General features: G+C 49.8%; 1 protein-coding gene across 2 annotated transcripts; it reads left to right on the top strand.

The window, feature by feature from the left end:
• Window positions 1-985: 985 nt before the first annotated feature.
• Window positions 986-26,554, top strand: LOC120388099 (zinc finger protein 3-like). Of its 2 annotated transcripts, XM_039509686.1 has the most exons (6): window positions 1,012-1,060; window positions 15,590-15,716; window positions 19,000-19,976; window positions 22,416-22,542; window positions 24,196-24,309; window positions 24,861-26,554. In XM_039509686.1, the coding sequence occupies exons 3-6, from the start codon at window positions 19,011-19,013 to the stop codon at window positions 25,205-25,207; spliced, it is 1,554 nt and encodes a 517-aa protein (XP_039365620.1). In that variant the 5' UTR covers window positions 1,012-1,060; window positions 15,590-15,716; window positions 19,000-19,010; the 3' UTR covers window positions 25,208-26,554. The 2 variants fall into 2 exon arrangements, with proteins under 2 accessions (XP_039365619.1, XP_039365620.1); XM_039509685.1 differs by lacking the exon at window positions 15,590-15,716 and having other exon boundaries at window positions 986-1,060.
• The last annotated feature ends 865 nt before the right edge of the window (window positions 26,555-27,419 follow it).

Here is a 27,419-nt window from a genome sequence, read left to right as displayed (position 1 = left end):
AAGTTGGGGTGTATAGGAGAGTTGGGTGCATGGGGGGAAGTTGGGGCATAGAGGAGAGTTGGGTGCATGGGGGGAAGTTGGGGTGTATAGGAGAGTTGGGTGCACGGGGGGAGTTGGGGTGTATAGGAGAGTTGGGTGCATGGGGGGACGTTGGGGTGTATAGGAGAGTTGGGTGCACGGGGGAAGTTGGGGTGTATAGGAGAGTTGGGTGCATGGGGGGCATAGAGGAGAGTTGGGTGCAGGGGGGAAGTTGGGGTGTATAGGAGAGTTGGGTGCATGGAGGGAAGTTGGGGCATATAGGAGAGTTGGGTGCATGGGGGTGTATAGGAGAGTTGGGTGCATGGGGAAGTTGGGGCATAGGAGAGTTGGGTGCATGGGGAAGTTGGGGTGTATAGGAGAGTTGGGTGCATGGGGAAGTTGGGGTGTATAGGAGAGTTGGGTGCATGGGAAGTTGGGGCATAGAGGAGAGTTGGGTGCACAGGGGAAGTTGGGGTGTATAGGCGAGTTGGGTGCATGGGGGTAAGTTGGGGTGTATAGGAGAGTTGGGTGCATGGGGGAAGTTGGGGCATAGAGGAGAGTTGGGTGCACGGGGGAAGTTGGGGTGTATAGGAGAGTTGGGGGTGGGTGCAGGGTACTGGTCCTGGCAGAGGTGTAGGGGAGAGCTGGGGAGGGGTTGTGTGATCTTGGGGCTGTTGGGTATTTTGGGGTGCTGTGGGGGAGGGGCAATGTGGGGGGAGTTTCTGGGGTGCTGTGGGGGAGGGGAATGCAGGAGGAGGGACTTGGGGGGGGGTCTCGGGTGCGAGCGGAAGGGGCAGGGGGTCCCTGGCCCCGCCGAACCCCTCCGAGCCTGGCGGAACCACTCCGCTACGGAGAGTGCGTCTGGCCCTTTAAGAGCCGGCGCAGAGGCTGAACTAAGCCCCGCCCCGTCTGAGCCTGACTGGCAGCCGGTCGCTCCAATCGGGAGCTCGGATCCGAGCAACGCGTGGCAATTGGGGCCGAGGCGGGGAGGCCCCCCTGCCCCCCAGCATGGAGCCGGCCGCCCGCGCGGGCCCTCGCGCAGGTGAGAGAGCGGCCGGGGGCTGCGGTGCGCGGCAGCGTGACGTCACGCACAGCGATGGAGTGACGTGAGAGGGGCGGGGCCGGGGTAGAGAGAGGTAGCGACCCAGGGGCAGGTGTGGATCGGGGCAGGCAGGGGGAGGGGCAGGCAGAGGCATTAGGGGCTAGGGGCTGGCAGGGGCTCAGGGGTAGGAGCAGGTGGGCATAGGGGTAGGGGGTGGGATTAGGGGCAGGCAGAGGCATTAGGGTATAGGGGCTGGCAGGGGCTATGGGGGTAGGAGTAGGTTGGGATAGGGGCAGGGGGTGGGCTTAGGGGCTGGCAGGGGCATGTGGGGATAGGGGCTGGCAGGGGCTATGAGGTAGGAGCAGGTGGGGATGGGGCAGGGGGTGGGATTAGGGGCAGGCAGAGGTATGTGGGGATAGGGGCTGGCAGGGCTATGGGGTAGGAGCAGGTGAGGATGGGGCAGGGGGTGGGATTGGGGCAGGCAGAGGCATGTGGGGATAGGGGCTGGGGCTGGCAGGGGCTATGGCAGGGGCAGACGGGACCGGGTCGGCGCTGGGGGGGGCTGGGGCATATGGGACTGGGGCTGGAAGGGGCCCAGCCCAGTTGTAGGGTTGAGCGGGGGGGAGGCAGGGGCCCAGAGTAGGGGCTCAGAGTAGGTGGGGATGGGGCAGGCAGGACATGAGGTTAGGGATAGGGGCTTGTGGGGCTAGGGGCTGGCAGGGGCTCAGGGGTAGGAGCAGGTGGGGATAGGGGCAGGCAGGCAGGGCCTAGGCATAGGGACAGGTGGGGATAATGGCAGGCATGGGTGGGGTTAGGGGCAAGGGTAGGTTGGGGCATGTGGGGATAGGATGTAGGGCTGGTAGGGGCTATGGGGTAGGAGCAGGTGGGGGATAGGGGCAGGCAGAAGATGAGGTTGGGGCAGAGGCCGGTGGGGATAGGGGCTGGCAGGGGTGGGATTAGGGGCAGGCAGGGGCACGTGGGAATAGGGTATAGGGGCTGGTAGGGGCTATGGGGTAGGAGTAGGTGGGGGATAGGGGCAGGCAGGAGATGGGCTTAGGGGTAGGGACGTGAGGATAAGGGCTGGCGGGGGCTCAGGGGTAGGAGCAGGTATGGATAGGGGCAGGCAGGAGGTGGGGTGCAGGCAGGTGGTGGCATGTGGGGATAGGGGTTGGCAGGGGCTCAAGGGTAGGCGCAGGTGGGGGCAGGGGCAGAAGGGACAGGGGCTGGAAGGGGCCCAGCCCAGATGTAGGGTTGAGCGGGGGGGAGGCAGGGGCCCAGGGGTAGGTCGGCATGGGGCAAGGCCCAGGGGGATACTGGCGGTCTCTGCAGTGGCTGTGCAGTGACCGAGGGGCGGCGCAGGGCTCCCTGCCAATGACCCAGGGATGATGCTGCTCCCTGGGCTGAGTTGTGCCCCTTGGAACACCAGCTCAGCACTGGCCTCTGTGTGTAGCCCTCTCTCAGTGAGCTCCGAATCTCTTGGACAGCAGCATCAGAAGGGGTTGCACATGCCCTGTGCACTTCTGAGATCATAAAGAGTAAAGTGGCTGCAATTGTTCCTCAGTTCCCTCTTCCCATCTGAGGCAGCGAGAAAGTGCTGTTGAGTTTGCCTGCTACCCTGTAACAGTTTTTCTCTGAGCTCTCTTTGGATCAAGACCTATCCTGTATTTTGTCTTATGTTAACGATTTGAATTTTGTTTTACTCTTTCTTTCTGATTATTTAAAAAACAAAACAAAAAATCCCTTTTTTGTTTTGCACCCTGTCCACATCTAATGGCAGACTTGCAGGCTTTGGGTTACAAGGCCTGTCCATCCTGTGAGGGACATCCTGTTAGCTGACAGCCACAGCCCATCTTTTTTGCCTCAGGGAAATACATATCCTTGGCTGGTGCTCAGTCTGAATATGAAAATCCCATGACACCTGCCTCGAGTTTTAGCTGCTGCAGAAATCCATGTGAATCATCTCAGTTCCAGAAGAGAGAGGATCTTCCTCTAGATCGGACCAGGCTCCCATGAAGTCATCCTCTGCTAGTGCCCATACTAGCTGGCGCACCACTGCTAAAACCAATGTGGACAAGAAGTTGATACCAGAGAAAGACTCAGCACTAGTGACCTCTGCATTTGTGACCCTGGTTTCAAATCCAGCACCAAGAAATGAGGGAAGTCAAAACACCGAGGCAGACATGGATCCAGGAACCACTCAGCGTCCTTCCATAAGGAGAGGTGGAGACAAGGATCAGCCCTCCAGGGAGAAGACTACTAAGCTCTCTACAGTTGCAAAGGCTAGTGAACCTCTCTCAATCATAAGCTTGGCTCTGGAGAAACGTGTCCCAGTACTGATCTTAACACCATCCATAGGATTGGTACTGATGTCAGCAACACAGGTGTGAATGGAACCTGCGGGCTCCTTATTAGAGGAACCAGTACTGACGATGTCCCAGGTACCACTGCCTCGACTGGCACCAATGCATGTTCCCATCACAGCACTGAAATCACTGTACAAGTTGGCACCAATCATTGAGGACGTTTCTTCATCATCCCTATCTCCAGGGCACTCATTCTTGCTGATCTCTAGCAGAGAACCCTTTCCTCTGAAAACAAGGGAAGACTCTATAGAATGGTTTAGAGGCTTGTCCCTCCAACCTCTCTGTGGGTGGCACTGGACTGGCCAACCACAATCAAGCCAGCCATGTCTATATAACATGCTCCCATGGATATGCTGGGGACCCCCATCCCATGCCTCCGGGAGCTGTTCTTCCCATCCTAGAAAGAGAAGATTTAAGGTTCGCCTATGCATAGTCAGATTGCCATCATCTGTCTTGGGAAAACAGAAGCAGGGAGTTGAGGTGAGTGCATCTGAATGGGGGCACCCTCTCTTCATGTCCAGATGAAGCTGTCATCTCTGCCAACATCAGCTTTGGACAACTTCAGGGCTTTCCAGGGCCTGCTTTCCAGAATTGCACAGACCCTGGGTACAGAAACCTCTGTGGTAGAGGAAAAGGCACATATGCTGTTTGACAACCTGTGCTCAGCTACACCAGCCAGAGTCACTCTTCCGGTTAACGATAGTATCCTAGAAGTCTCAAAGTCACTGCGACAAACACTTGCCCACGGCCAAACAAGCAGAAAGGCACCACGAGGTGCCACAAAAGGATTTTGAACGGTACTTTATGCACACAATGCAGTGGCCTGGGCCTCAGCTAGACTATGCCTACTGTGAGGCGAACAGAGGCAATCCAACACGCTGGAGGTTACCTTAAATTTTAAACTGTCCAACTGAAAAATCCCAGAAAGTTGGCAGGAACATTAATAGACTATAATATAAATAATGTAAAGTAGCATCAAATACTTGCTCAGGAAAATAATAAACTTTAAATTACCATCACAGTAAAAGAAGGTTTTTTTTACAATACGCTGTGTCACCCCAAGAGGGAATTGACAACTCCTCTCCCTGGCTGCAAAGCCCAGCTTCACCCCAGCTGTCCCATCTTTTCCTCTCTCTGGCTTTTGATGCTCCATTACTTCGATGCTATGGTGACGGCATCTCTTTCCAACAGATGCACCTGCTCCTCAGCTAGAGGGCCATACCCCTTCCCAGGCACCCAAACTGTATCCCTCTGTCAGTGTCTCAGTGGTCACCTCACTGGCCATACGCTCTGTGCCCCTCGTGGCCAGGCTTGTATGCTGCCTTTCGTGGTCCAACTTCCTCAGCAAATCTCCTGCTTGCCTCAGTGTAGTCTCTTTTTACCTCCTCTTTCTTGAACTGCCTTCTCACTGCCTATTCTATGGCAGATTCCGAGCCCCCTCTCCAGCTTGAGCTCCCCTCTCATCGACTGTCTCTCACCCTAGGACAGCACTCTGTGCTGCTGTGTTACATATGCAGGCCCTGACATTACCCCGTTGGTCAAACCTGAAGCAGGTGCTAGTGCCAAGGCCAGGATTATTACATCCAGCACTAGGCTCACTGGTTGTATCTGCTATCCGTGAAAAATCAAAACAAACAAAAAGTACCCCCCAAGATGAGGATCCAAAACAACTAGACCTTTTTGGGAGGAAGGAGCATAGCTCTGCCTCACTCCAACTTCATATTTCAAACTGCCACACTGTCAGGGGTTCCCCCCACACGCACTCTGTACTCTGGGGTACAGATGTGGGGACCTGCATGAAAGACTCCCTAAGATTATTTTCTACCAGCTTAGGCTAAAACTTCCCCAAGGCACAAATTCCTTTCCTTGTCCTTGGACAGTATTGCTGCCACCACCACCAAGTGATTTGCACAAAAATTCAGGGAAGGGTCACATGGAATCCTTATCCCCCCAAAATATCCCCGCAAGCCCCTTCACCCCCTGTCCTGGGGAGGCTTGAAACTAATGTGAACATAGACCAGATCCTTTGTCTTCAGGACACTGAAAACCAATCAGGTTATTAAAAGAAGAACTTTATTATAAAGAAAAAAGTAAAAGAATCACACCTGCAAAATCAGGATGGAAGGTAACTTTACAGGGTAATGAAAAGATTTAAAACACAGAGGATTCCTCTCTAGGCTCAGCTTCACAGTTACAAAAACAGGAATAAAACCACCTCTGTAGCATAGGGAAAATTTACAAGCTAAAACAAAAGATAACCTAATGCATTTCCTTGCCCTACTTACAATTTCTGTGATTTTTTAGATGGATTATTCTAGGTATATTTTCAGGAGATGTTGTACCTGTTTGGCTTCTCTCTCTGTCCAGTGATGGAACAAAACAAAGAGAACAACAAACAAATACTTTCAAATCTGGGGGGAAGAATCTTCTTCCCTCATTGGTCCTTCTGGTCAGGTGCCAGGTTATCTGAACTGTTTAATTCCTTTCAGCAGGGGTTCTCAGACTTTTGTACTGGTGACCTCTTTCACATAGCAAACCTCTGAGTGCGACCCCACCTTATACATTAAAAACACTTTTTTATATATTTAACACCATTATAAATGTTGGAGGCAAAGCGGGGTTTGGGGTGGAGGCTGACAGCTCGCGACCCCTCATGTAATAACCTCATGACCCCCTGAGGGGTCCCGACCCCCAGTTTGAGAACCCCTGCCTTACAGGTAAGGCAATTCAGTACAGCTGCCAAGGAGGGATTTTATGCTACTCTTTCCTCTATATTTATAACACAAGCCTTCTTGGCAAAGTACAACTACCTAAGCTGGGAAAGGGTCACCCCATTTATCTTGAGTCTCCCAGGAGTTCAAAGATATTATTATTATGGTAGGTCAGCTCAGGCCAGATTGTCCCTCCAGGCCACTATAGACACATCAGACACAGCAGCTAGGTCCATGGCCACTGCTGGGACCATCAGGAGAGCCTTGTGGTTGCAAGCTGCGGGCCTCCCTAAAGGGGTACTGCAGGCAATTGGAGATCTGCTGTTTGATGCCATGAATTATTTAGTGAGTGTGCAGATGATGCTCTCCACTCCCTCAAGGACTAGAGGGCCACATTGCACTCACTACAAATTTACACGCCAGTCTCAAACTTTAAACCTTATAAATACCTGGGGTAGCCTTGACAGAGGGCGTCCTACTCAGAGAATAGACCCTCCAAATATCCACCACAAAAGTGACCGGGATACTCCAGGAGGACACCCTCATGGCCATCTAGCATTGGCCACTCCACACTTGGTACCAGGCAACAGGTTTGAAATGAGAGTTGAGTGCCACATTCACACCACTGGAGAGTTGACCCCTCCTTTGGATGTCACTTTTCCCCATTCCATTGAGTTTGGGCTGCCATAGCAACAGACAGACGGATTCCAGACGTAGTTGCCTGTGGCCACCCTGTCCAATTCCAACCTCTGCCCCTTTCCCTGTCCTTCAGGGACCCATCTCATAAGAATACTGGGGGGGGACACCCAACAAGTTGCTTCCTGGTTTATCTAGAAGCCATAGAGGAAGTACCTCAGGAGTACAGGGGAAGAAGCTGCTATTCCTGGTATTTTCTTATCCTGAAGAAGCAAGGGGAGGTCTTTGTCCTACCCTAGACCAGAGAAGATTCGGGATGGTGTAACACTTGCCTTCATCAGCCCATCCTTTGAGGCTCAAGATTGGTTTGTGGCTCTATCACAGTGTGGTCTTGGTCCATGACTATGGCATCGAGGTGCTACCATAAAACAAATTTATTATAATATTTACAGGATTTGTACTTCATGCTGCCATCCACCCGGCTCACAGGAAGTACCTAGGGAGCCCAGTCATTACATGTGAAAGGGGCCAATTTTATGGCTTTGCCGAGGTGGCAGGTAGATGTGAAAGCTGAAATCTAACTAATTAGATTTGCCAATTTGATAAATATTATAGCCAATATTTTAATGGAATTTAATAATGATAACCCCTTTTCATTGAGTCTGGGGTTTACTAATTTTTAACATCAGTTTTTTTCTCAGGTCTGTAGTTACCTTGTTCAGTACTTTTCAGATCAGGACACTTAGTTATTCTTAACGAATCAACAAGTTCATTAATTCACCAAGAACCACATAGATATGCAATCAATAGTTTTATAGATTAAGTTGAGATATCAGAGGTTCTAGGCATGTACTGAATAAAACGGACTCTCCTGCAAATGATTTACATCAACAGCATTGAGGCCAAGCAGTTATAGTAGAGAACAATACAAATCACTAAGATTTCTTATTACAGATATTTATTAGCAATCAGTTCTTTAGTATCTCTAATATGTTTATCACACTTGAAGTAGTTCTCCAAGGAGTAAGGATGCACTTGTCTTAGGGCACTCTTATAAGTTGCTATGTCGAGTGTTTGGTTTGAAAGCGACTAGTATGAAACATCAAAAGCAATTACTTAAAGATACTGTTTGTGGCTTTGGGTCCAATTTACATGGTCTTCCAGAGAAGAAACATGTATAGCATTACTTAATTAAAATCCAACATATGGTTCCTTAGGGTCTTACTTGAAAGAAAAGGTATGGCAGCCTGCATATATGTGATGCTGCTTGGCAGTCTTCACTTGAGGCCATTGCAGGCCTGGCTGAGATCTGCCTATTCTTCTACTAAACACAGCATGTGCAAAAGTTGTTCCCCCACATGTCCTGAATTGGTGGTTAGACCCCAGAATTGTTTGAAGAAGGCCATTCTCCTACACATACACCCTTTGGAGGTAATGCTAATCATGGATGCCTCAGGAACTGGTTGGGGAGCCTGACTGAATCCCCTGTAGATTTAAGGGACCTGCTCCGGAAAGGACATGGCTCTTAGCTTGCATGGCATTCCAGCCTGTTCTGTGCCATACCGTGGTGCTGATACTAACAGACCACACAGCTACAATGTACTTTATCTCCCAGCAGTCAGCAACAATCTGGCAGATTTCCCAAGCAGATGATTCATTCCCAACCACGAGTGGTCAGTGATGGAGGTCTCCTTAACGGACAAGGCTGTTCTGGCTAGCGGACCTGCTCCAGATGTGTGTTCAGTCTCCCACTTCCAGGTTGTCTGGACATATTGTTGCAGGGTCACGGTCAGACATTCCCTCTAGATCTGAAATCATTGCGTCTGCCAGCCTGGATGTTGGTTGGTTGAGTGGCATGGACACAGACTGCTCCCTACTTGTGCAAGAGTTGTGCAAAGCAAGGAAATCTTCCCTGAGAATGTATTCCTCAAAATGGCAGTTCAAAAAGTTTTTAAAAATTCTCTTTGGGGAAAAAATGTGTTTTGGAAAAATTCAGAATTTCACTTTGGAATTTTAAAATTTTATTTCTAATTTTTTTTCATTTTTATATTTTGATTATTGTGACATGATTTCATTACCTATCAGCAGTAATGTGTGCTATTGCTACTGACCTAGATTAATAGATGGGCAGGCCAGAAGGGACCATTGTTGTCATTTATTCTGATCTCCTGTGTAACGTGGCCCAGAGAACTTCCCCAAATAATTCCTAGAGCAGCTCTTTTAGAACAACATCCAATCTTGATTATAAAATTGCCAATGATGGAGAATCCACCATGATCTTTGGTGAATTGTTCCAGTGGCTAACTACCCTCACTGTTAAAAAATATATATATATCTTATTTCCAGTCTGAATTTCTCTAGCTTCAACTTCCACCCCTTGACTTGTGTTATAGATAGGGCCGGGGCGGCTCCAGATCCCAGCACGCCAAGCGTGTGCTTGGGGTGGCATGCCGCGGGGGGTGCTCTGCCGGTCGCCGGGAGGGCGGCAGGTGGCTCCGATGGACCTCCCGCAGACGTACCTGCAGAGGGTCCGCTGGTCCCGCGGCTCCAGTGGAGCATCCGCAGGCACGCCTGCAGGAGGTCCACCAGAGTCGCGGGATCGGCGACCGGCAGAGCACCCCCCGTGGCGTGCCGCCGTGCTTGGGGCGGCGAAATCGCTAGAGCCGCCCCTGGATAGGGCCCTACCAAATTCACGGCCATGAAAAACGCGTCACAGACTGTGAAATCTGGTCTTTTGTGTGCTTTTACCCTATAGCGCACAGATTTCACAGGGGAGACTGTTTCTCAAACTGGGGGTCCTGACCCAAAATGGGGTTGTGGGGGGGGGTTCAAGGCTGTTTTAGGGGGTGTCAGAAATAAGGGTGGCAATACCATACCATGCGACCCTTACTTCTGCGCTGCTGTCTGCAGAGCTGGGTGGCTGGAGAGTAGCTGCTACTGACCGAGGGCCCAGCTCTGAAGGCAGCAGCGCAGAAGGATGGCAATGCCGTACCAGGCCATCCTTACTGCTGCGCTGCTGCTGGCAGCGGTTCTGCCTTCAGATCTGGGCTCCCGGCCAGCAGCCGCCGCTCTCTGGCTGCCCAGCTCTGAAGGCAGCGCTGCCGCCAGCAGCAGCGCAGAAGTCAGGGTAGAAGTACCGCAACCCCCCTCCAATAACCTTGTGATGCCCCCACAACTCCTTTTTGGGTCAGGACCCCTATAACTACAACACCGTGAAATTGCAGATTTAAATATCTGAAATCATGAAATTTGTGATTTTTTTTTAAATCCTGTGAAATTGACCAAAATGGATGTGAATTTGGTAGAGCCCTACTTATAGAATCAGGATTAGAAAGTACTGCCAGGGTCATCAAGTCTAACCCCCTGCCAAGATGTAGGATTTCTTATGTCTAAACCATCCAAGATAGGTGGCTACCCAGCCTCTTTTTGAAAACCTCCAGTGAAGGAGCTTCCATGACTTTCCTAGGCAGTCAGTTCTGTTGTCCTAGTGTTCTTACCATAGACGCTGACATCGTGGGTACTCTGGGGCTGGAGCCCCCTCGGGGAAAAATTGGTGGGTGCTCTACACTCACTGGCAGCCAGACTCCCTGCCCTGTCCCCGCCATCCCACCTCACCTCCGCTGCCGCCGCCTCCTCTCCTGAGCACATTGTTCCTGCTTCTCCTCTCAGTGCTTGCTGCCACGAAACAGCTGTTTCATGGTGTAACAAGCTGTGGGAGGGAGGGGGGAAGAGCGGGAATGCGGTGCGCTCGGGAAGAGGAGGGGCCGGGGCCGGGATTTGGGGAAGGAGTCCAATAGGGGCAGGGAGGGGGCGGAGTGGGGGCGGGGTCTTTGGAGGAAGAGGTTGGAAGGGGGCGGGGCATGAGCGCCCACCGGTGCCAGGAGACATTGACGCCTGTGGTTCTTATAGTTGGAAGTTTCACAGCTGGCGCCTTGAAATTGACAGGAATGACAGCCAACAGCCCATATAAGTAACACAGTGTCTACACAGACACTGCATCGCCAAACTACACCGATATAAGCCTTACGCCTCTCGTGGAGGTGAAGTTATGATGTCAGTGGAGGAGGGCACTTACATCAGCAGGAGAAGGCTGTAGTGTGGGCACTGACATAATTAGGTCAAGGTAAATGACCTTACATCAACCTACCTGTAGTGTAGACCAAGCCTAAGTCTAAAACTGCTGTGCTGTAGTTTGAACCCAGTGCTTCGTCCTGCCCTCTAGCAAGAGAGAATAATTTTTCTGCATCTTTTTTATTGCAGCCTTTCAAATACTTGAAGACCGCTATCATGTCCCCTCTTAATCTCCCCTTTTCAAGACTAAACATACCCAGTTCCTTCAATCTTTGCTGGTCTGTTTTGCATTCCATCCCTCTGATCATCTTTGTTTCTCTGCATCCTTTCTATACAGTGGTGACCAAAATTGGATACAGTACTGCAGCTGAGGCCTAACCAGTGCCTAGTGGAGAGATACTATCACCTCCCATGACTTACAGGCTATGCCTCTGTTAATGCAATCCAAAATTGCATTTGCTTTTTTTGCAACAGCATTGCATTGCTGACTCACGTTGAGATTGGGATCCACCACAACTCCCAGATCCTTCTCAGCAGTGCTGCTGCCAAACCAGTTATCCCCTATTCTGTATTTGTGCATTTGTTTTTTCTTCCCTAAGCGTAGCACCTTACAATTGTCTTTGTTGAATTTCATTTTGTTGTCTATAGCCCAGTTTTCCAATTTATCAAGATCCCTTTGAATTTTAGCTCTATCCTCCAAAGTGTTTGCAACTCTCCTTAGCTTTGTGTCATCTGCAGATTTGATCAGTCTGCTCTTTAGTCGTACATCCAGGTCATTAAGAAAGAAAAGATGTTAAACAACATCAGACCCAGAACAGATCCCTGTGGAACCCTGCTTGAGACCTCATAGAATATCAGGGTTGGAAGGGACCTCAGGAGGTATCTAATCCAACCCCCTGTTCAAAGCAGGACCAATCCCCAGACAGATTTTTGCCCCAGATCTCTAAATGGATTGAGTTCACAACCCTGGGTTTAGCAGGCTAATGCTCAAACCACTGAGCTATCCCTCCCCCCTTTCAGTCTGATGTCATTCCAGTAATAGTTAGTCTTTGTTTGTTATTGTTTAACCAATTATGTGTTAACTTAATGATAGTTCTACTGAGCCTGCATTTCTCCAGCTGACTTATCAGAATGTCATGTGGGACTGCATCAAAGTCCTTGCTAAAGTCCAGGTATATTTTATCCACTGCATTCCCCATGTCCACCAAACCAGTTACGCTGTTGAAGCAGGAAATCAAGCTGGTTTGACATGATTTGTTCTTAGTAAATCCAGGCTGGTTGCTCGTCATCACCCCTTCTGCCTCCAGGTATTTGCAAATGGGATGTTTTATACATTGCTCTAGTAGATCCCAGCTATCAAGGTCAGGCTGAGTGGTCTGTAGTTCCCCGGCTCCTCCTTTCCCCCCTCTTTTAAAGATGGGAACCACATTAGCCCTTCTCCTGTTTTCAGGACCTCTCCTGTCATGAGTTTACAAATATTATTGCCAGTGGCTCCGAGATTTCTCCAGCTTTTTCCTTCAGCACCCTAGGGTGAATAGCCGCAGGCCCTGCTGACTTGAATTCTTTCAGATGAGTCAGAAGATCTCTGACGTGTTCTTTACTTATCTCGACCTGCATCCCTTTCCCTTTATTGTCTATGATAACTTCACTGGTCATCCAGTCACATTCTGTTTTGTGTGACGACTGAAGAAAAGTAGGCACGGAGCAGCGCTGCCTTCCTGTCCTCTTCCATTACCAGCTCACCTTCTCCATTGAGGAGTGGGCCCACACCATCACTGATCTTTCTTTTTGTCTGAGATAATTTGTAGAACCCCTTCTTGTTGTCGCTAATATTCCTTGCCAGCTGTAACTCATTCTTTGCCTTGGCTTTGCTGATTTTTTCCCCTATATGCTCATGCTATTCCCATATAGACTTCCTTGGTGACATGTCCCTCCATTTCCTGTAAGCATCCCTTTTGGATTTCAGATAGCTAAAAAGCAACTTGTGCAGCCACACTGGTCTCCAGTGGCTCTTCTTATCTTTCCTTTGCATTGGAATAGCTTGCTGTGGAGCCTTCAGGATTACATCTTTTAGAAACTGCCAGCCCGCCCCCCCCCCCCCGACTCCTTTTTTCCTAACTGAGCTTTCCTATTTCTCTGAGTTGGTTGAAATCTGCCTTTCTGAAGTCCAGGATCCTTGTTTTGCTGTTTTCATGTCTTCCTTCTCTTAGGATCTTGACTTCTATCAGATCATGATCACTTCCTCCCAAGTTCCCAACCACCTTCACGTTCACAACTAATTCATCAATGTTGGTCAAAACCAGATCCAAACCGGATGACTCCCTAGTTGTGTCCTTGTCCCCTATCTTCCTCTGCCAGATTGAAGAGCCCATTATCAAATACTCGTTCCTTATTAGTTCTCTCATACTTTTGTTCCAGGGACTCGGTGGTTTTTACTGCTCAATATGCGGTCAACATAGATTAGTTATGTTGCTGTCATATCATGACATAATATCATTGAAATATTCTTGTTTATTTTCATTTTATTTTTTAAATTGTTACGGGCAACTCCTACTTATTACTGCTTGAAACGTTGTATCTTTTTTAAATCAAAAGGCCTCCTGTTTGTGTTGTAACAAAATAGTTTTACACTTAGACACAAACGCAACACAGTTGCAATAGATCTTGTACAAAGTAGGCCTTGGAAAGTATCAATGGGAATGTTACAGTCTGCTACGTATTATTACCCTGTTTGTATGAGTGTATTATCATTGTACATGAAGTTATGAATCTTTGCTATGTGTTTGTATCTCAAACATGTTGTGTTCCTGAATAACGCCCACAAGACAGATTTACTTCAAGACCAGCCAGCCATGGTTGATGAGCCATCAAGGAGAATCAGCTCTTCCAATGGGCCCCTCCTGAGGATGTCTCAGAGAGCACATGGACAATGGAGGCCCAGTGTTTCAGCAGGGCACATAAGACATGTGATCCGTGACTCCATATTGGAGACAGTAACTTTCCACGTGCATGCGCTGAAGGTATAAATGGAGACTTTTTCCTACTCCACATCTGTGGACTATGCGTTCTAACAAAGGGAAGCTTTGAACAATGGACTGAGAACTCCCAGTCTTTTGGGTGTTCAGGAGAGACTTACTGCAAGCTAGCAGATTTAACATCACTGCTATTATCCTGATCTACAAACTCTGAAATCAACTGTAATGTGTATGATTCATTTGAACCTTTTAATAACTCTCTTCTTTTATTAATAAACATTTAGTTTTAAATTTACTAAAGGATTGGCTATCAGCGTGGTTTTTGGGTAAGATCTGAAATAGATTTTAACCGGGGGTGAGTGTCTGTTTTTTTGGAACTGGAAGAATCTAATACCCATGATTTCTGGTTTTAATCATAATTTATCACAGAAGTCTGGTTTGTCTGGCTAGTGCACGAGGGCCTGAAGGGGTCTGTCTGTGGCTCCATAATAACTAGCAGAGTATTTGGAAGCAGACATTTGTTACTGGCTTGGTGAAATCTTACGATAGCATATCCACCAGTCTGGGGTCTATGCCCTGTATTCCAGCAGTCTGACCTGTTACGGGCAGCATGCCAGGCAGCATGACATTGGATTTGTGTCAAAGAGTAAAACTATCGAATTACAACACAAAGAGGAGACATTTTAATTATGCACTACTTCTGTATGTGTATGTGAAATAATGTAGAAAGAAATTTCCCAATGAAAAACAAAAGTTATTGAAATTCTGTTACATGGGACATTGCGTTGAAATTGGCATGTTTTAGCATAAATAAAATTGTTGAAGTAACTTTTTCTGGCAAAAAACTGACAAATGTCTAGCCAAGCTCTTGTCTTCTGTGCTGTACCAGCGGACAGTCCAGACCAGTGGTCCCCAACCTTTTCGTCTGGCGGGTGCCAGACGAAGGACCGTGGCCATTTCGCGGCAAGCGGCATCATCCAGAGGCATCACCGCCGAAATGCCGCCAAATTTCGGCGTCATCCAGAGGCGTCACCGCCAAAATGCCGCTGAATTTCCATGGCATTTCAGCAGATGCTCGTCCGCCGGCCAGTACACGGGCACACTTAGATGCCCCCGCGGGTGCCATGGTGTCCGCGGGCACCGCGTTGGGGACTCCCTGGTCCAGACTAATAAACAGCTCCGTCACTCCAGCCCAGTAATGTTGTGCGTCTTACAGAGCCCCCACTTGGGCCACTCTCAAACAGTCTTCCAGCAAGCAAGCCATGCCCTGGTTCTCAGCAGCCTGCAAGGCGACCCCAACACACCCCCAGTCTTAAATTTCCCCCTAGAAATGTATGTCCTGTACTGCCCTGCCTTGTCCTGGACAATACAAATTATATTAAGTCTGCTGTTTCTTTAATAGAAATAATATGCGCATAACTTGCCACTCCAAATGCAGATTCCCAGACACTTCAATTTAAACACATTGGATTAGAGAAAATGATAAAACAAGTTTATTAACTACAAAGAATATAAGTAATGAGGCATAAAAGTCAGAAATGGTTATAAGAAAAATAAAGCTAAAATGTTTACTAATATCTAATTTAACAAACTATCAGATTCAAGCAGTTTCTCACCATATGCTGTCAGCAATCTTACTGGCCAAATTCTGCAGGTTAGAACCCCTCCCCAGACTCCAGCGAAGGCTTCCTTTGTTGTTTCAGGTGCATTGAATATGATGGGAAGGGAGAGAGAAAGGGGGTGCCTTGGTGTATTTGACCCTCCTTTTTATAGTTTCAGCCCCTCTCTTGAGAGTCATTTCCAGCTGGGCTCCAGGAGCAGTGTTTCCTCTAAGCTGCACAGCTGCCCAGGAATCAGTCAAGTGCCGCACACTGATAGTAGAGCCGCGCACATCCAGCACGTGAGTTCAGGTGCCCCTCCCCTCGCTGCTCTGCAGCCGCACTGCTCCTGCCCTCTGCCGTGGAGCCCTGGCCAGCCGATCCCTGGGACCTTTCTGCTGGCTGTGCAGAGCGGGGGGGGGGGGGAGGCGCTGATGTCAGGGTGTTCCCCTCCCTCTGCCTATGTACCCCGTCTCCGCAGAGCAGGGGAGGAGAGACAGCACTCAGGAGCCGGACGGAGCTGCTGTGGTCTTAACTGGCCTTCCGGTGAGTGTCTCTGTGCTTAAAGACACAGGGCACAATCTCTCATAGACTTCCCCAGCAGCCAGCGCGCGCACACACTCAGTCTCTCTCACACACACACACACTTTCTGTCTCACACACACTCTCTCACACGCACACACATTCTCTGTCTCACACACACTGTCTGACACACCCACTGTCTCTCACTCACACTTAAACTCTGTCTCACACATACACACACACTCTGTCTCTGACATAAGAAGAAGAACATAAGAACGGCCATACAGGGTCAGACCAAAGGTCCATCCAGCCCAGTATCCTGTCGACCGACAGTGGCCAATGCCAAGTGCCCCTCTCTCTCTCTCTCTCACTCTCACACACACACACTCTCTCTCTTTCACACTCACCTCCTAACACATACTTGTGTTGTTGTTACTTCTTGGGTACTTCCTTCAGTGCACATATATTCTGTGTGATTTTATTCTTTCAAGGTGCTGTTGGTTTAGTTTTTTGCTTGGTCTGTGCATTTCATAATTTTATTTCTCTCTAATGCTTAAATTTAATTCTTTGAGTAGTGAATTCTAAAATGCCTAACCTGTCCTGGCTGGAGTAATTATCCCTATTTGGTAACTTTTTCAAAAATATATATTATATCAAGGTTTTCTGTTTCTACTGGTGGCACACATCTGCACATAGACCAGGAGCGAAAGAATCTATGTGGAAGGATGTTCCCTGCTGCATTTTTTCTTCTATTTGAGCTTTCTTTGTTTCCCTTCCTGCTTGATGACTCTGTTTACAGTTTAAATGCAAATTAAGCAGAACACCTGTTCCTTTGTTTGAGACAGACCTGTTTGCCAACCTCAGTTTGAGCAGGGCTGTGGGTTTGGAACATGTGTTGTTTACACCACACAGTGGAATCTTATAACTTCAGATACAGTGTTGCCACACACTTTTTATCAAGATGATACTGACCAGCAAATTACAAGTTTTCAAATGATACCTTACAAGGCATACTTTGTACACAGTTTATTACAGTAGTATGTAGGGTATGAATACAGGGGTACGTTCTGTCACACCTTTACATTGGCTAGAAGCATCCGTGAACGTCACGCTCTCATGGCTTACCCTCCTCACGCAGCCTGTCACAAGGATCAGGTGAAGCCGAGACCTCATCTGAAGTTTATCCCCAATGTAGTCTCAACATTTCATCTGAACTAGTCTGTCGGCTCATGTGTGGTCATTTCCCAAACCCACTCTCTGGACACTTCGGGGGCACTACACTGATAGAACAAAACCATCCATCTCCTTGTCTCTTCATAGCCATCTCCAGGGCTTTGAGAGGGCAGGCTCTTTTGCCCCAGAGGATATCCATACCTTGATGTATTGCCGGATGGCTGGTGGGCCTCTCCCTCCGGCCATTGAGGCTTACTCCACCGCAGCACAAGCCACATCATCTGCTTGTATCTGAAATCTGCAAAGCAGTGACGTGGGGTAACCACCTGAGCTTCGTTAAGCACTGTGTGCTTGGCCTAGCTGCGGGTCAGATGCCAAGGACCGGAGAACAGTTCAGCTAGATCAGCTGCCTTCCAGATGGAACACTGCTTGCCAGCCACCTCCGGCAGGATCCACACTGATGTGTTTTTGAAGCAGTGAGAACGGTCACTTACCCTACGGTAACTGGTTCTCTGGGATGTTATCAGTGTGGATCCACCCTCCATCCCTGCTTGTCTGGAGCCCTCCACCTGCAGGATTCTGAATTAGGGAACTAAGGGGCGGTTGCCGCCTTTCCACGCTTTTTGGAACTCTCAGATTGGAGCGCAAGGAAGTGCATGGTGCATGCATGGCCCTGACGGCCACGGCTGTTCAGGTCTCATCTCCTGCACACCTACACTCGAACCCCCCTTGACAACAACATCTCAAAGATCTGCAGTTATGGTAAGGTAAGGAACAGTCCTTTGCATGGAGGGAGCCCTTAGTGCCACGATTTGAGATTTTTTTTTAAACTTCAAATGAGGAGGCAAAGAATAGGAGCCCTGACAGCTGCTCCCCAGGCCCCTTCCTAGTGTTAAGGTGCTTTCTGTCTTTGTACTTGTCATAGGTTTCTCCCCCACTTGGAGCTTTTGGGTTCACAAGATGGGGACCTGCATGGACTCCTCTAAACTAAAATCCTAGTTTAGATCTACTATGCTGCCACCAGCTAGGTTTTTAAGTGTCTAGCACACTCCCTGTTCCCCTGAACTTTCCCTGGGGAACACAGATCCAACCACCTTGAATCTCAGCACAAAGGGAAGCAGCCCACTTGCCCCCTCTCTCTCTCCTAGCCACTCTGGAGAGATACACACCGATTCAACTCTGTGATTCAACCTCAGGAGGAACTCACTCTTCCCCCCTCCCCTTCCCTTGAATCTCCACACGAGAAGGAATTAACCAAGTCCAAAGAAAAGAAAATAATTTATTAAAGAAAGAAAAAAGTACACTCTCTCTGTATTACCAGGATGCAAAAATACAGGGTCTAACTTATAAAAACTGGGGAGACTTCCCCTCCCTCCTCCTCAGCATAATCAGTAACAGCAACAGAAATAAAGAATTTCCTTTAGCAAACACACAATTGCAAATGTAGAAATTAAATTATAAGACTAATTCGCCTTTCTAATACTCACTATACTGGATAGTAGGAAATACTCCAGGAGAACTTGGAGACATGTCTGGCCTCTCTTAGATCCAAAGAGAGAACACAGAGCAAACAAGGAACACAGACAAAGCCGTCCCTCCACAGAGATTTGAACATATCTTGTCCCTTGATTGGTCCTCTTGTCAGGTGTTTCTCAGGTTACTGAGCTTGTTAACCCTTTACAGGTAAAAGAGACTTTAACCCTTAACTATCTGTTTATGACAGTACTATTCCCTCCCTGTACTCTCTTCCATCCAAGGAAGGATTAGGAGATTCACCGCTTCGGTTTAAACTCTTATGATTAGTGATTTATTGGTTACAAACCTTTCCCAAATGTGTCTGTCTCCACAGCCCAGGGAATGACTTGTGTCTGGATTCTGTTTTTCTTGCAGATGAGAATGGGATGGGAGCTGACAATGAGGAGGCCGGGCGAGCTCAGAACACTCCTACGACAGTGGAATCGCTCATGGCGTTAACGGAAAGGTTCAGAGAGCGTGATTCCCAGGGTCCCGGCAAAGAGGATTCCTCTGGGAGTCCGAGCGGGACACAGTGGCAGCAGGGAGACACTGTAGGGAAGAGACAGAGTAAATCTGACTGGGGCCAGCCAAAGAGCCAACCAAGAGAGAAGCTCCATCAGTGTCCTCAGTGTGGGAAAAGTTTTGGGCACAGCTCACACCTTATTACACACTGGAGAGTTCATACAGGAGAGACACCCCATCAATGCGCCGAATGTGGGAAGAGGTTCAAGCACAGGTCCTCGCTCAATACGCACCAGAGAGTGCACACAGGAGAGAAACCCCACCAGTGTCTTGAGTGTGGGAAGAGCTTCCGGCACAGCTCCCACCTGATCACGCACCGGAGAGTCCACACAGGAGAGAAGCCCCATCAATGCGCTGAGTGCGGGCGGAGATTCCGGCACAGCTCTTCCCTGAACACGCACCGGAGGGTGCACATGGGAGAGAAACCCCATCAGTGCGCTGAGTGTGGGAGGAGATTCCGGCAGAGCTCGCACCTGATCACCCACCAGCGGGTCCACACTGGAGAGAGACCCTACCAGTGCGCCGAATGCGGGAAAACCTTTGCTGGCCACTCCGCGTTCTCCACCCACCAGTGGATCCACACTGGAGAGAAGTCCCACGCGTGCGCCGAGTGCGGGAAGCGGTTCCGGCACAGCTCCTCCCTCCATGCCCATCGCCGAGTGCACACTGGAGAGAAACCCCATCAATGCGCTGAGTGCGGGAGGCGATTCCGGCAGAACTCGCACCTGATCGCGCACCGGAGGGTCCACATGGGGGAAAGTCCCTTCCGCTGCCCGGGGTGTGGGAAAGGATTTAGCCATGGCACAGACCTCATTCGACACTGCAGGAAGGTGAGTCCCCTGGCTGCCAGGGCAGGGGTGGGATACAGGGACACTCTGTGACATTACCCAGGGTACAATCTGGACTGATGAACAACTGTGGCACTTCAGTTCTCCAACCTGGGGTGCCTTTTACACTGTTTGAGAGCTAGCACTCCTGGTCTGCTCACACACAGCCTGCAGCATGTACGTTACTCCCACTTATAGTGGCTGAGTGCTGCAGCTGGCCACTTTTGATTTACACTGCAGAGCACCACCAGCAAACTCCCAGTCCTGGACTGTCCCCAGAAATGTATGTCTTGGACTGCCCAGCCCTCTCCTGGACAATACAAGCTCACACAGAGCTCATCATTTTGTTAATAGAAAATGATATGCACAAATCCTGTTATCCCACACGGAGTTTCCCGAACACCTCAGTTCGAACACACTGTTTTAGATAAAACAATAAACAAGTTTATTAACTGCAAAAAGATTTTGAGTGAATATAAGTAATGAGGCATAAAAGTCAGAATTGGTTACAAGAAAATAAAAGCACAACTACACCTCTACCCCGATATAACGCGACCCGATATAATGCGGGTTCGCATATAACACGGTAAAGCTCTGAGCAGCGTGTTAAGGGTGCCGGACCAGGTTGGGGCCGAGGGGTTTGATAAGGGACAGAGGGTCTCGGGGGCGGTCAGGGGCTCCCCCCCCCAGGGTCTGGGGGGAAGGAGCTGAAGGAGGACACTTTTGGGGACCCCGCAGTCTCGGAGTGGCCCAGGGGATTAGTGGGGGGCCGGGAGCAGCCCGCTTTACTTCCCTCACCCCGGTCCCAGATGTGTCACTTGGGGGAAGGGATCCCCCACACACTCACCAGCAGCGGCGGAAGCAGAGGAACCTGACCCCAGCCTGCTCCACTCCGCCAGCTCCTAGCTGCAGCGCTCCACTTCCCGCTGCAGGTGAGTATGGGGGGGGCGTCCTTTCCCCAACCTACCCGCAGTCACCGGCGGCAGGAAGTGGAGCACCACATCTGGGAGCTGGCAGAGTGGAGCGGGCTGGGGCCGCCTTGCTCTCCTTCCCGCTGCCAGTGAGTGCGGGGGGCGTCCTTTCCCCAACCTCCCTGCACTCCCCAGCGGCAGGAAGTGGAGCAGCCCAGCCCCAACCAGCTCCACTCCGCCAGCTCCGTCTCTCTTACCAGGTTACAGCAGTTGTACTCGCTGAATTTCTTCGCATCAGGATCCCTCCTCCAGTCCAAAGCTGTTTCCTTTGTTCTCCAGAGGTTGTGGATGCCATGGGTAGAGAGAAAGGGAGGAATAATTTGGGGCATCTGCTCTCCCTTATCGTTCTTCCTCTTCTTTGAGAATCATCTCCAGCTAAGGTTCAGAACAGAAAGTCTGTGTGGATGGGAACTCCCAGCTGTTTCTTTATCAAGATGTAGATTTCCCCCCCCCCACACACACACACCCTCTTTCCTGCCAAAGAATGGCGACTTTACCAGGTGATGCTCTATTTGATTTTTTTGACACCTGGCTGAAGTGTCGGGTAGCCTTTTCTCTCTGGGGAACTGGTTTGTGACTGCTCCCCAGACTTTGAATATGTCTTAGTAACATCATATAGTAGAATCTTATAACTTCATATACACACATATTTTACCAGGACAATAATTGTCAGTAAATTATGAGTTTTCAAATGATACCTCACAAGGCATACTTTGTACAGAATTTGTCATAGTCCTGTAAAAGGGGTGAACGTAGTAGTACAGACTGTCACACACTCTCCTCCCCAAAGTGGTACAATCTGTTCCTGGGCCTTAGGGCTTGTCTACACATAAATGTTAATCCAGAATGAAGTAAGGTGTGAATTTAGATGGATTAACTAGCTCAGATTAATTTGACATGTGGATGCTCTTATTCTGGAATAAATGTGCTTTATTCTGAATTAGTTTAATCCCAAAGTGAATTAAACTAATTTGGAATAAGGCATGCTTATTCTGGAATAAGAGCTGGAATAATCTGAGCCCTTAGAAAGGCAGCTTTCTCTGTTGTGGTAGAAATGTTTCTCTGCCTGTCTTGTCCACTTACAATAATAAATATTTAAACCCAAACCAGGGTTTGGACAGGGCCAGAATCCTCCTGTCTCAGGGCATGAACTGCCCTCTAACTACTGGGGGAGAGGAGAAATTTCCCTGGGGGCAGGGCTCCCATAGCTGTCTCCTGTAGGGTTTGGGGCACCTTCTTCCAAGCTGCTGTCAGAGACTGGATACCAGGCACCGGGCTAGAGGGAGCCCCAGGTGCCTTGAATCCAAGGCCAGAGCCACAAAGGCATCACTGCCTCTTGCCTTTTCCCTCTCAACAGAAAGCAAAGCTGCACAGAACGCGTGGTGCAAGCCCCTGCTGCTCCGTGCGCGGATGAGCAGCGGGGCGGGCCTGGGAGAGGCAGGCCCTGAGAAGGGGGCGTTTGTTCTTCCAGGTGCCAGTGACGTTTGCCGACGTGGCTGTGCACTTCACGGCGGCAGAGTGGGCCCTTCTGGGCGACAGCCAGCGGGAGCTCTACCGGGACACGATGATGGAGAACTATGGGAACGTGGCCTCGCTGGGTAAGCTATTTGCTTCTCTAGGCCTTGGCTCAGGTTTTCTCATCATCCCTTAGACTTCCTAGGGCTCAGCTTCCGTAGTCCCCAGAATCTGTGTGAGAGGTGTCACCCCCCACTCCCAGAGCCACGCCAGCAGGAGATGGGACAGGCCAGCTTTCCTCGGTTCGCAGCCTTTAAGGGCAGATGGGTTCATTAGATCGTCCAGTCTGACTTCCTGTGTGTCACAGGCCCTGACATGTCACCCCAATACCCCTATTTTGAACCCTGTGACTTCAGTTAAACTAAAGCCCTTGAGCCACTCCGCTATTGTGAACCAAAGGCAGAGAACAGGAGAGATCCAGGCGTCACCAGCACCTGAGGCCCCTGCAATGGCAGGGAATTGGTTAGGGGTGATCCGAGCAGGCGACCCTCGTCCCATGCTGCAGCGGAAAGTGAACCCCCCCTACACACCCACACGGTCCTTGCCTATCTGACCAAGGGGAAGATTCCTTCCCAACCCCAAATCCAGCATCGGTATGACCCCGAGTGTGTGAGTGAGGGAGCAGCCGGGCGTCTAGAGAGAGGATTCTCTGCACCACCTCAAACCACCAGCCCACCCCAGCCAAGATCCTGTCTCTCGCTGTGGCCAGAACTCTGATGCTTCAGAGGAAGATGGAAAAATTCCCTAGATTACAATTGAGCATCAGTGGGAGGAAAATCCTTCCTGACCCCTTCAGGTGCCTGGCTGAAGCCATGCAGCTTGAGAGTGGATTATAGTCATTAGGATCTCCAGTACGTGTTCCCAGAGCACGGCATTGTGCTTGGAAGAGGAGGTTTCTGGGTGTCTTGCCTACTACCCATATTCAGAAAGTCCCACTCCCTGCCTGGGCTTGACTGCGGGGTGGGGGAAGAGGGGGCCTCTGGTTCGTTCACCTCTGTCCCTGGCAACTGGGGTGACAAGGGGCCGCCCTCTGTCCTGCTCCCTGCCCGGCTGCCAGGGAGAGTGGGTCGGACTTGCCTGGGGGAAGGGGGAGGCACAGGGAGAGAAGGGGCCACCCTCCATTCAGGCCATGCTGCAGGGACAGGGCCAAGCGAGCTGGAGTCCTGCTCCCTCCCTCCGGCCCAGGCTGCCTCCCAGCCAGGCTCCTTCAGGCAGATGTGGCTCTGTCCTGCTCCTTGCCTGGCTGCCGGGGAGAGTGGGTCGGACTTGCCTGGGGGAAGGGGGATGCACAGGGAGAGAAAGACAGAACCCCCGGGGCCCCTCCCTGCAGGTAACGTGGGGCGGGGAGAACACGGCGGCCCCGGACTGTGCGGGGGGAGGGTCACTTGGCAGGGGTGGTCACATGTCCTCCCTTTTAGCTTGTGGCCCCCCCATCGTAACTTGCCCCCAGAGGGGGAAGGACAGTAGTGCCAATGCAGGGATTGGATTTACCTCTGAGTTGGAGATGGGGGGGGTCCATTGGTATTTAGCAGAGGCGTTGGGGTCTTAACAGGGGCACATCAACTCCCCTCGCAGACACTTCGCCTCCCCAGAAGGCTTCCGTGGTATTTCCCCAGCTGTGCGGATCCCACGTCCTTGTGGGCACGGGAAGGGTGGCCGGGGTCAAAATAATGGAACAATGACGGCTGAGACATTTGGCAAGCTGGGACCTTACCTGCGGACTTTCCCATGAGCAGGGATTCCTAGTCACAAGCCCGACATCATCTCCTGCCTGGAGCGAGGAGAGGAGCCCTTTGTCCCAGCTGCCCAGGGCCTTGAGGAACCAGAGATCCTGAGAGGCATCTACACAGGTGAGGGATGAGATAAAACCCCTCCGAACACGTGGATGGATGAAATGAAATGTTGGGACCCTGGGAAAGTGGCGTGAGGTCCCCCAGGTCTGATCTCGGCCTGGGACGTGCAGTGTTTGCCTTGGCTCTGAAAAGCCCCTTTCTGCCTGGGGGGGATTCACCGCCTGAGTACCAGAGAGTTCTGGAACCATAAATCAAAACATAAACGTAGAGTCCTGAGGCCAGAAGGGACCATTACACCCATCCAGTCTGGTCTCCTCAATCACCCGGGCCAGAGAACCTCCCCTGAAGAATCCTGCATCCGGCCCCGGGGCTAGTGACTGAGCCAGAAAGGATCTTAGTGTTCGAAAGAGAGAGTCACCCCTGCAGCCCCCCCACTCTGGCACCTTCCCTTCACTGTTCCCTTTCTTAGCTGTCCTTGCCCATCTCCTCCCCTCGGCAGATGCATGTTGCGCACTGGGCTCTGGGGTTCGTGCCCTGGGAGCAGTGGTTATCAGTGACACACCTGTGGGCAGTTCCTATTCCCGAGGTTCCCTGTCTCCCACCCCCAGGGGACGGTTCGTGCCCAGACGGCCTCTTTATCCCAGATGATGACGGGATTGTGCCTCCAACTCGAGAGTCCTCATCTGGGAATCCCGACTGGAGAGTGAGCAAAGCAGTGGGCACCCTCTGGAGCTGCACGGAGAGAAACCCCCTCCGTGCACTGACTGTGGGGGGCGTCACAGCTGGTGTTGCATCAGAGACACCCCGCCGGATAGAAACCAGCAGGGACGCGTGCCCTGGGCCCAGGGGGCCCCGTCCCACCAGACACATTCTGCATCACACGCCATTCGAGGCATGTGGGGTCAGCCGTGAGTTGTGGGCTCGGGGAAAGGGAGCACATTCCTGGGGTGATTAATTGCTTGGGAATCATATAACAGGGGGACATTGGGGTGGAAACCAGAGGAGAAAGATTCCTGGCTGATCTTGGGCAAGTCACTGCCCTGCTCTCTGCCTCAGTTTCCCTATCAGTAAAATGGGGATAATGTTACTGATCTTTGTCAAACACTTTGCGGTCTAGTGATGAAAAGCACTAGACAAGAGCTAGGTCTTATTATTATTTGATTTGATTTGATTATTAAGGAGAAGCACCTTGGGCTTATTGATCATTGCTTAGGTGCCAGTGATCATTACTTGATTACATTTGTCAGGCGCAAACACTGTACTTTAAATTGGCCTGTTTCACAAAGCTGAAAACAGTGACTAGTCAATGAGCTGGGAGAAAGCATTTAATCAGAAAATTGTGAATGCTCTTTTGGAGTTGTATAAGAACATTCTACTAGATGCCCCAAAAGCCCAAATTCCCCAAGCAAGAAAGAAGGCTATACCGATGGGGCAAAAAACAACAACCTGGCTTAGAGGAGAAGCGAAAGCAGATATAAAAAAATACAATACATAACATATGGGGGGAAATATAAATTAGATGCTAGGAATTGTAGAAAATTGCTAAGGGAAGCAAAAGGACACAAGGAGATTATCTATGGCCAGCCGAGTTAAGGACAATAAAAACATATTTTAAGAATATTCAGAACAAAAGGAAACCTAAAAATGGTATTTATCCATTAGTAGGTGGAAATGGTAGAGCTGACAATAATAACATAGAAAAGGCAAACTTGTTCAATAAATATTTCTGTTTTCCATTTGGGAAAATGCTAGATCATCTATTCATGTTATATGATGGTGAGAAATACTTTCTATTCTAACCGTGACTAAGGAGCATGTTAACAGCAGCTACTTTTAAAGCAGCAGATCCGGATAACTTGCATCTAGGAGTTTTAAAAGAGCTGGCCGAGGACCTTGCTAGCCCATTAATGCTGATTTTCAAAAAGTCTTAATACACTGGGGAAGTCCCAAAGGACTGGAAGAAAGCTAATGTTGTGCCAGTATTTTAAAAATGGTGACGAGTTCACCCTGGGTAATTGTAGGCCTGTGAGACTGGCATTGATCCCAGGCAAAATAATGGAATGGTAGATATCCAACTCAATCAATAAAGAATGAAAGGAGGGATATAGAATTAATGGCAATAGCATGGGTTTATAGAAAATAGATCCGCTCAGACTAACTTGATCTCTTATTTTGATGTGATTACAAGTTTGGTTGATAAAGGTAATAGCATGGATGTGGTATACTTAGAATTTTGTGAGGCATTTGACTTTTGAACACAACATTTTGATGAAGAAACTAGAACAGTACGAAATGAACACGGTGGCACCCATTAAATGGATTAAAAACTGGCTGGCTGACAGGTCTCAAAAGATAATTGTAATCAGGGAATCCTCGTGGATGGGTGTGTTTCCAGTGGGGTCCCACAGGGATCGGAGCTTGACCCTACGCTGTGTAATATTTTTATCGATGACTTGGAAGAAGGCAAAAAATCATCACCGATAAAGTTTGCAGATGATACAGACATTGGAGGAAGGGTAAATAATGAAGAGGCCAGGTCACTGATTCAGGGCGGTCTGGATCACTTGGTAAAGGGGGCAATGTGTGTTTTAATAGGGCCAGACGTAAATGTAATTGAGGAACAAAGAATGCAGGCCACACTTACTGGATTGGGGGGGGGCTCTACCCTGGGAAGCAGCCACTCTGAAAAAGCCTTGGAGATCATCTTGGTGAATCATCTTGGACAAGCAGTTGAACATAAGCTGCCAAGGGGGAAGGGATCACTCAGTGGTTTGAACATTGGCCTGCTAAACCCAGGGTTGTGAGTTCAATCCTTGAGGGGGCCATTTGGGGCAAAAATCTGTCTGGGGATTGGTCCTGCTTTGAGCAGGGGGTAGGACTAGATGACCTCCTGAGGTCCCTTCCAACCCTGATATTCTATGATATTCAGTGTGACGCTGTGCCAAAAGGGCTAAGGTGATCTTCGGACATATAAACAGGGGAACCTTGAGTAGGAGCAGAGAGGTTATTTCCCTGCTGTGTTTGGCACTGGTGTGATTGCTGCTGGAATCCTGTGTCCAGTTCTGGTGCCCACAGTTCAAGAGGGTGTAGAACCATTGGAGAGATTCAGAGAAGAGCTGCTAGAATGATGAAAGGATTGGAAAACCTGCCTTGCCTTAAGGAGCTCT

Source organism: Mauremys reevesii, linkage group 22, assembly GCF_016161935.1.
Source record: "Mauremys reevesii isolate NIE-2019 linkage group 22, ASM1616193v1, whole genome shotgun sequence".
In the NCBI taxonomy this organism is placed as follows: Eukaryota; Metazoa; Chordata; order Testudines; family Geoemydidae; genus Mauremys; species Mauremys reevesii.
Note: the sequence above shows the minus strand (reverse complement) of the source record. Positions and strands in the feature narration are given on the sequence as shown.

Bases quoted from the DNA above. Each gene is read 5' to 3' on its own strand.
- LOC120388099 (XM_039509685.1), top strand. From the start codon at position 1,027: ATGGAGCCGGCCGCCCGCGCGGGCCCTCGCGCAG. The intron at 22,543-24,195 runs GTAAGCTATTTG...TCCCATGAGCAG, and splicing joins TGGGAACGTGGCCTCGCTGG to GGATTCCTAGTCACAAGCCC. The intron at 24,310-24,860 runs GTGAGGGATGAG...TCCCACCCCCAG, and splicing joins CCTGAGAGGCATCTACACAG to GGGACGGTTCGTGCCCAGAC.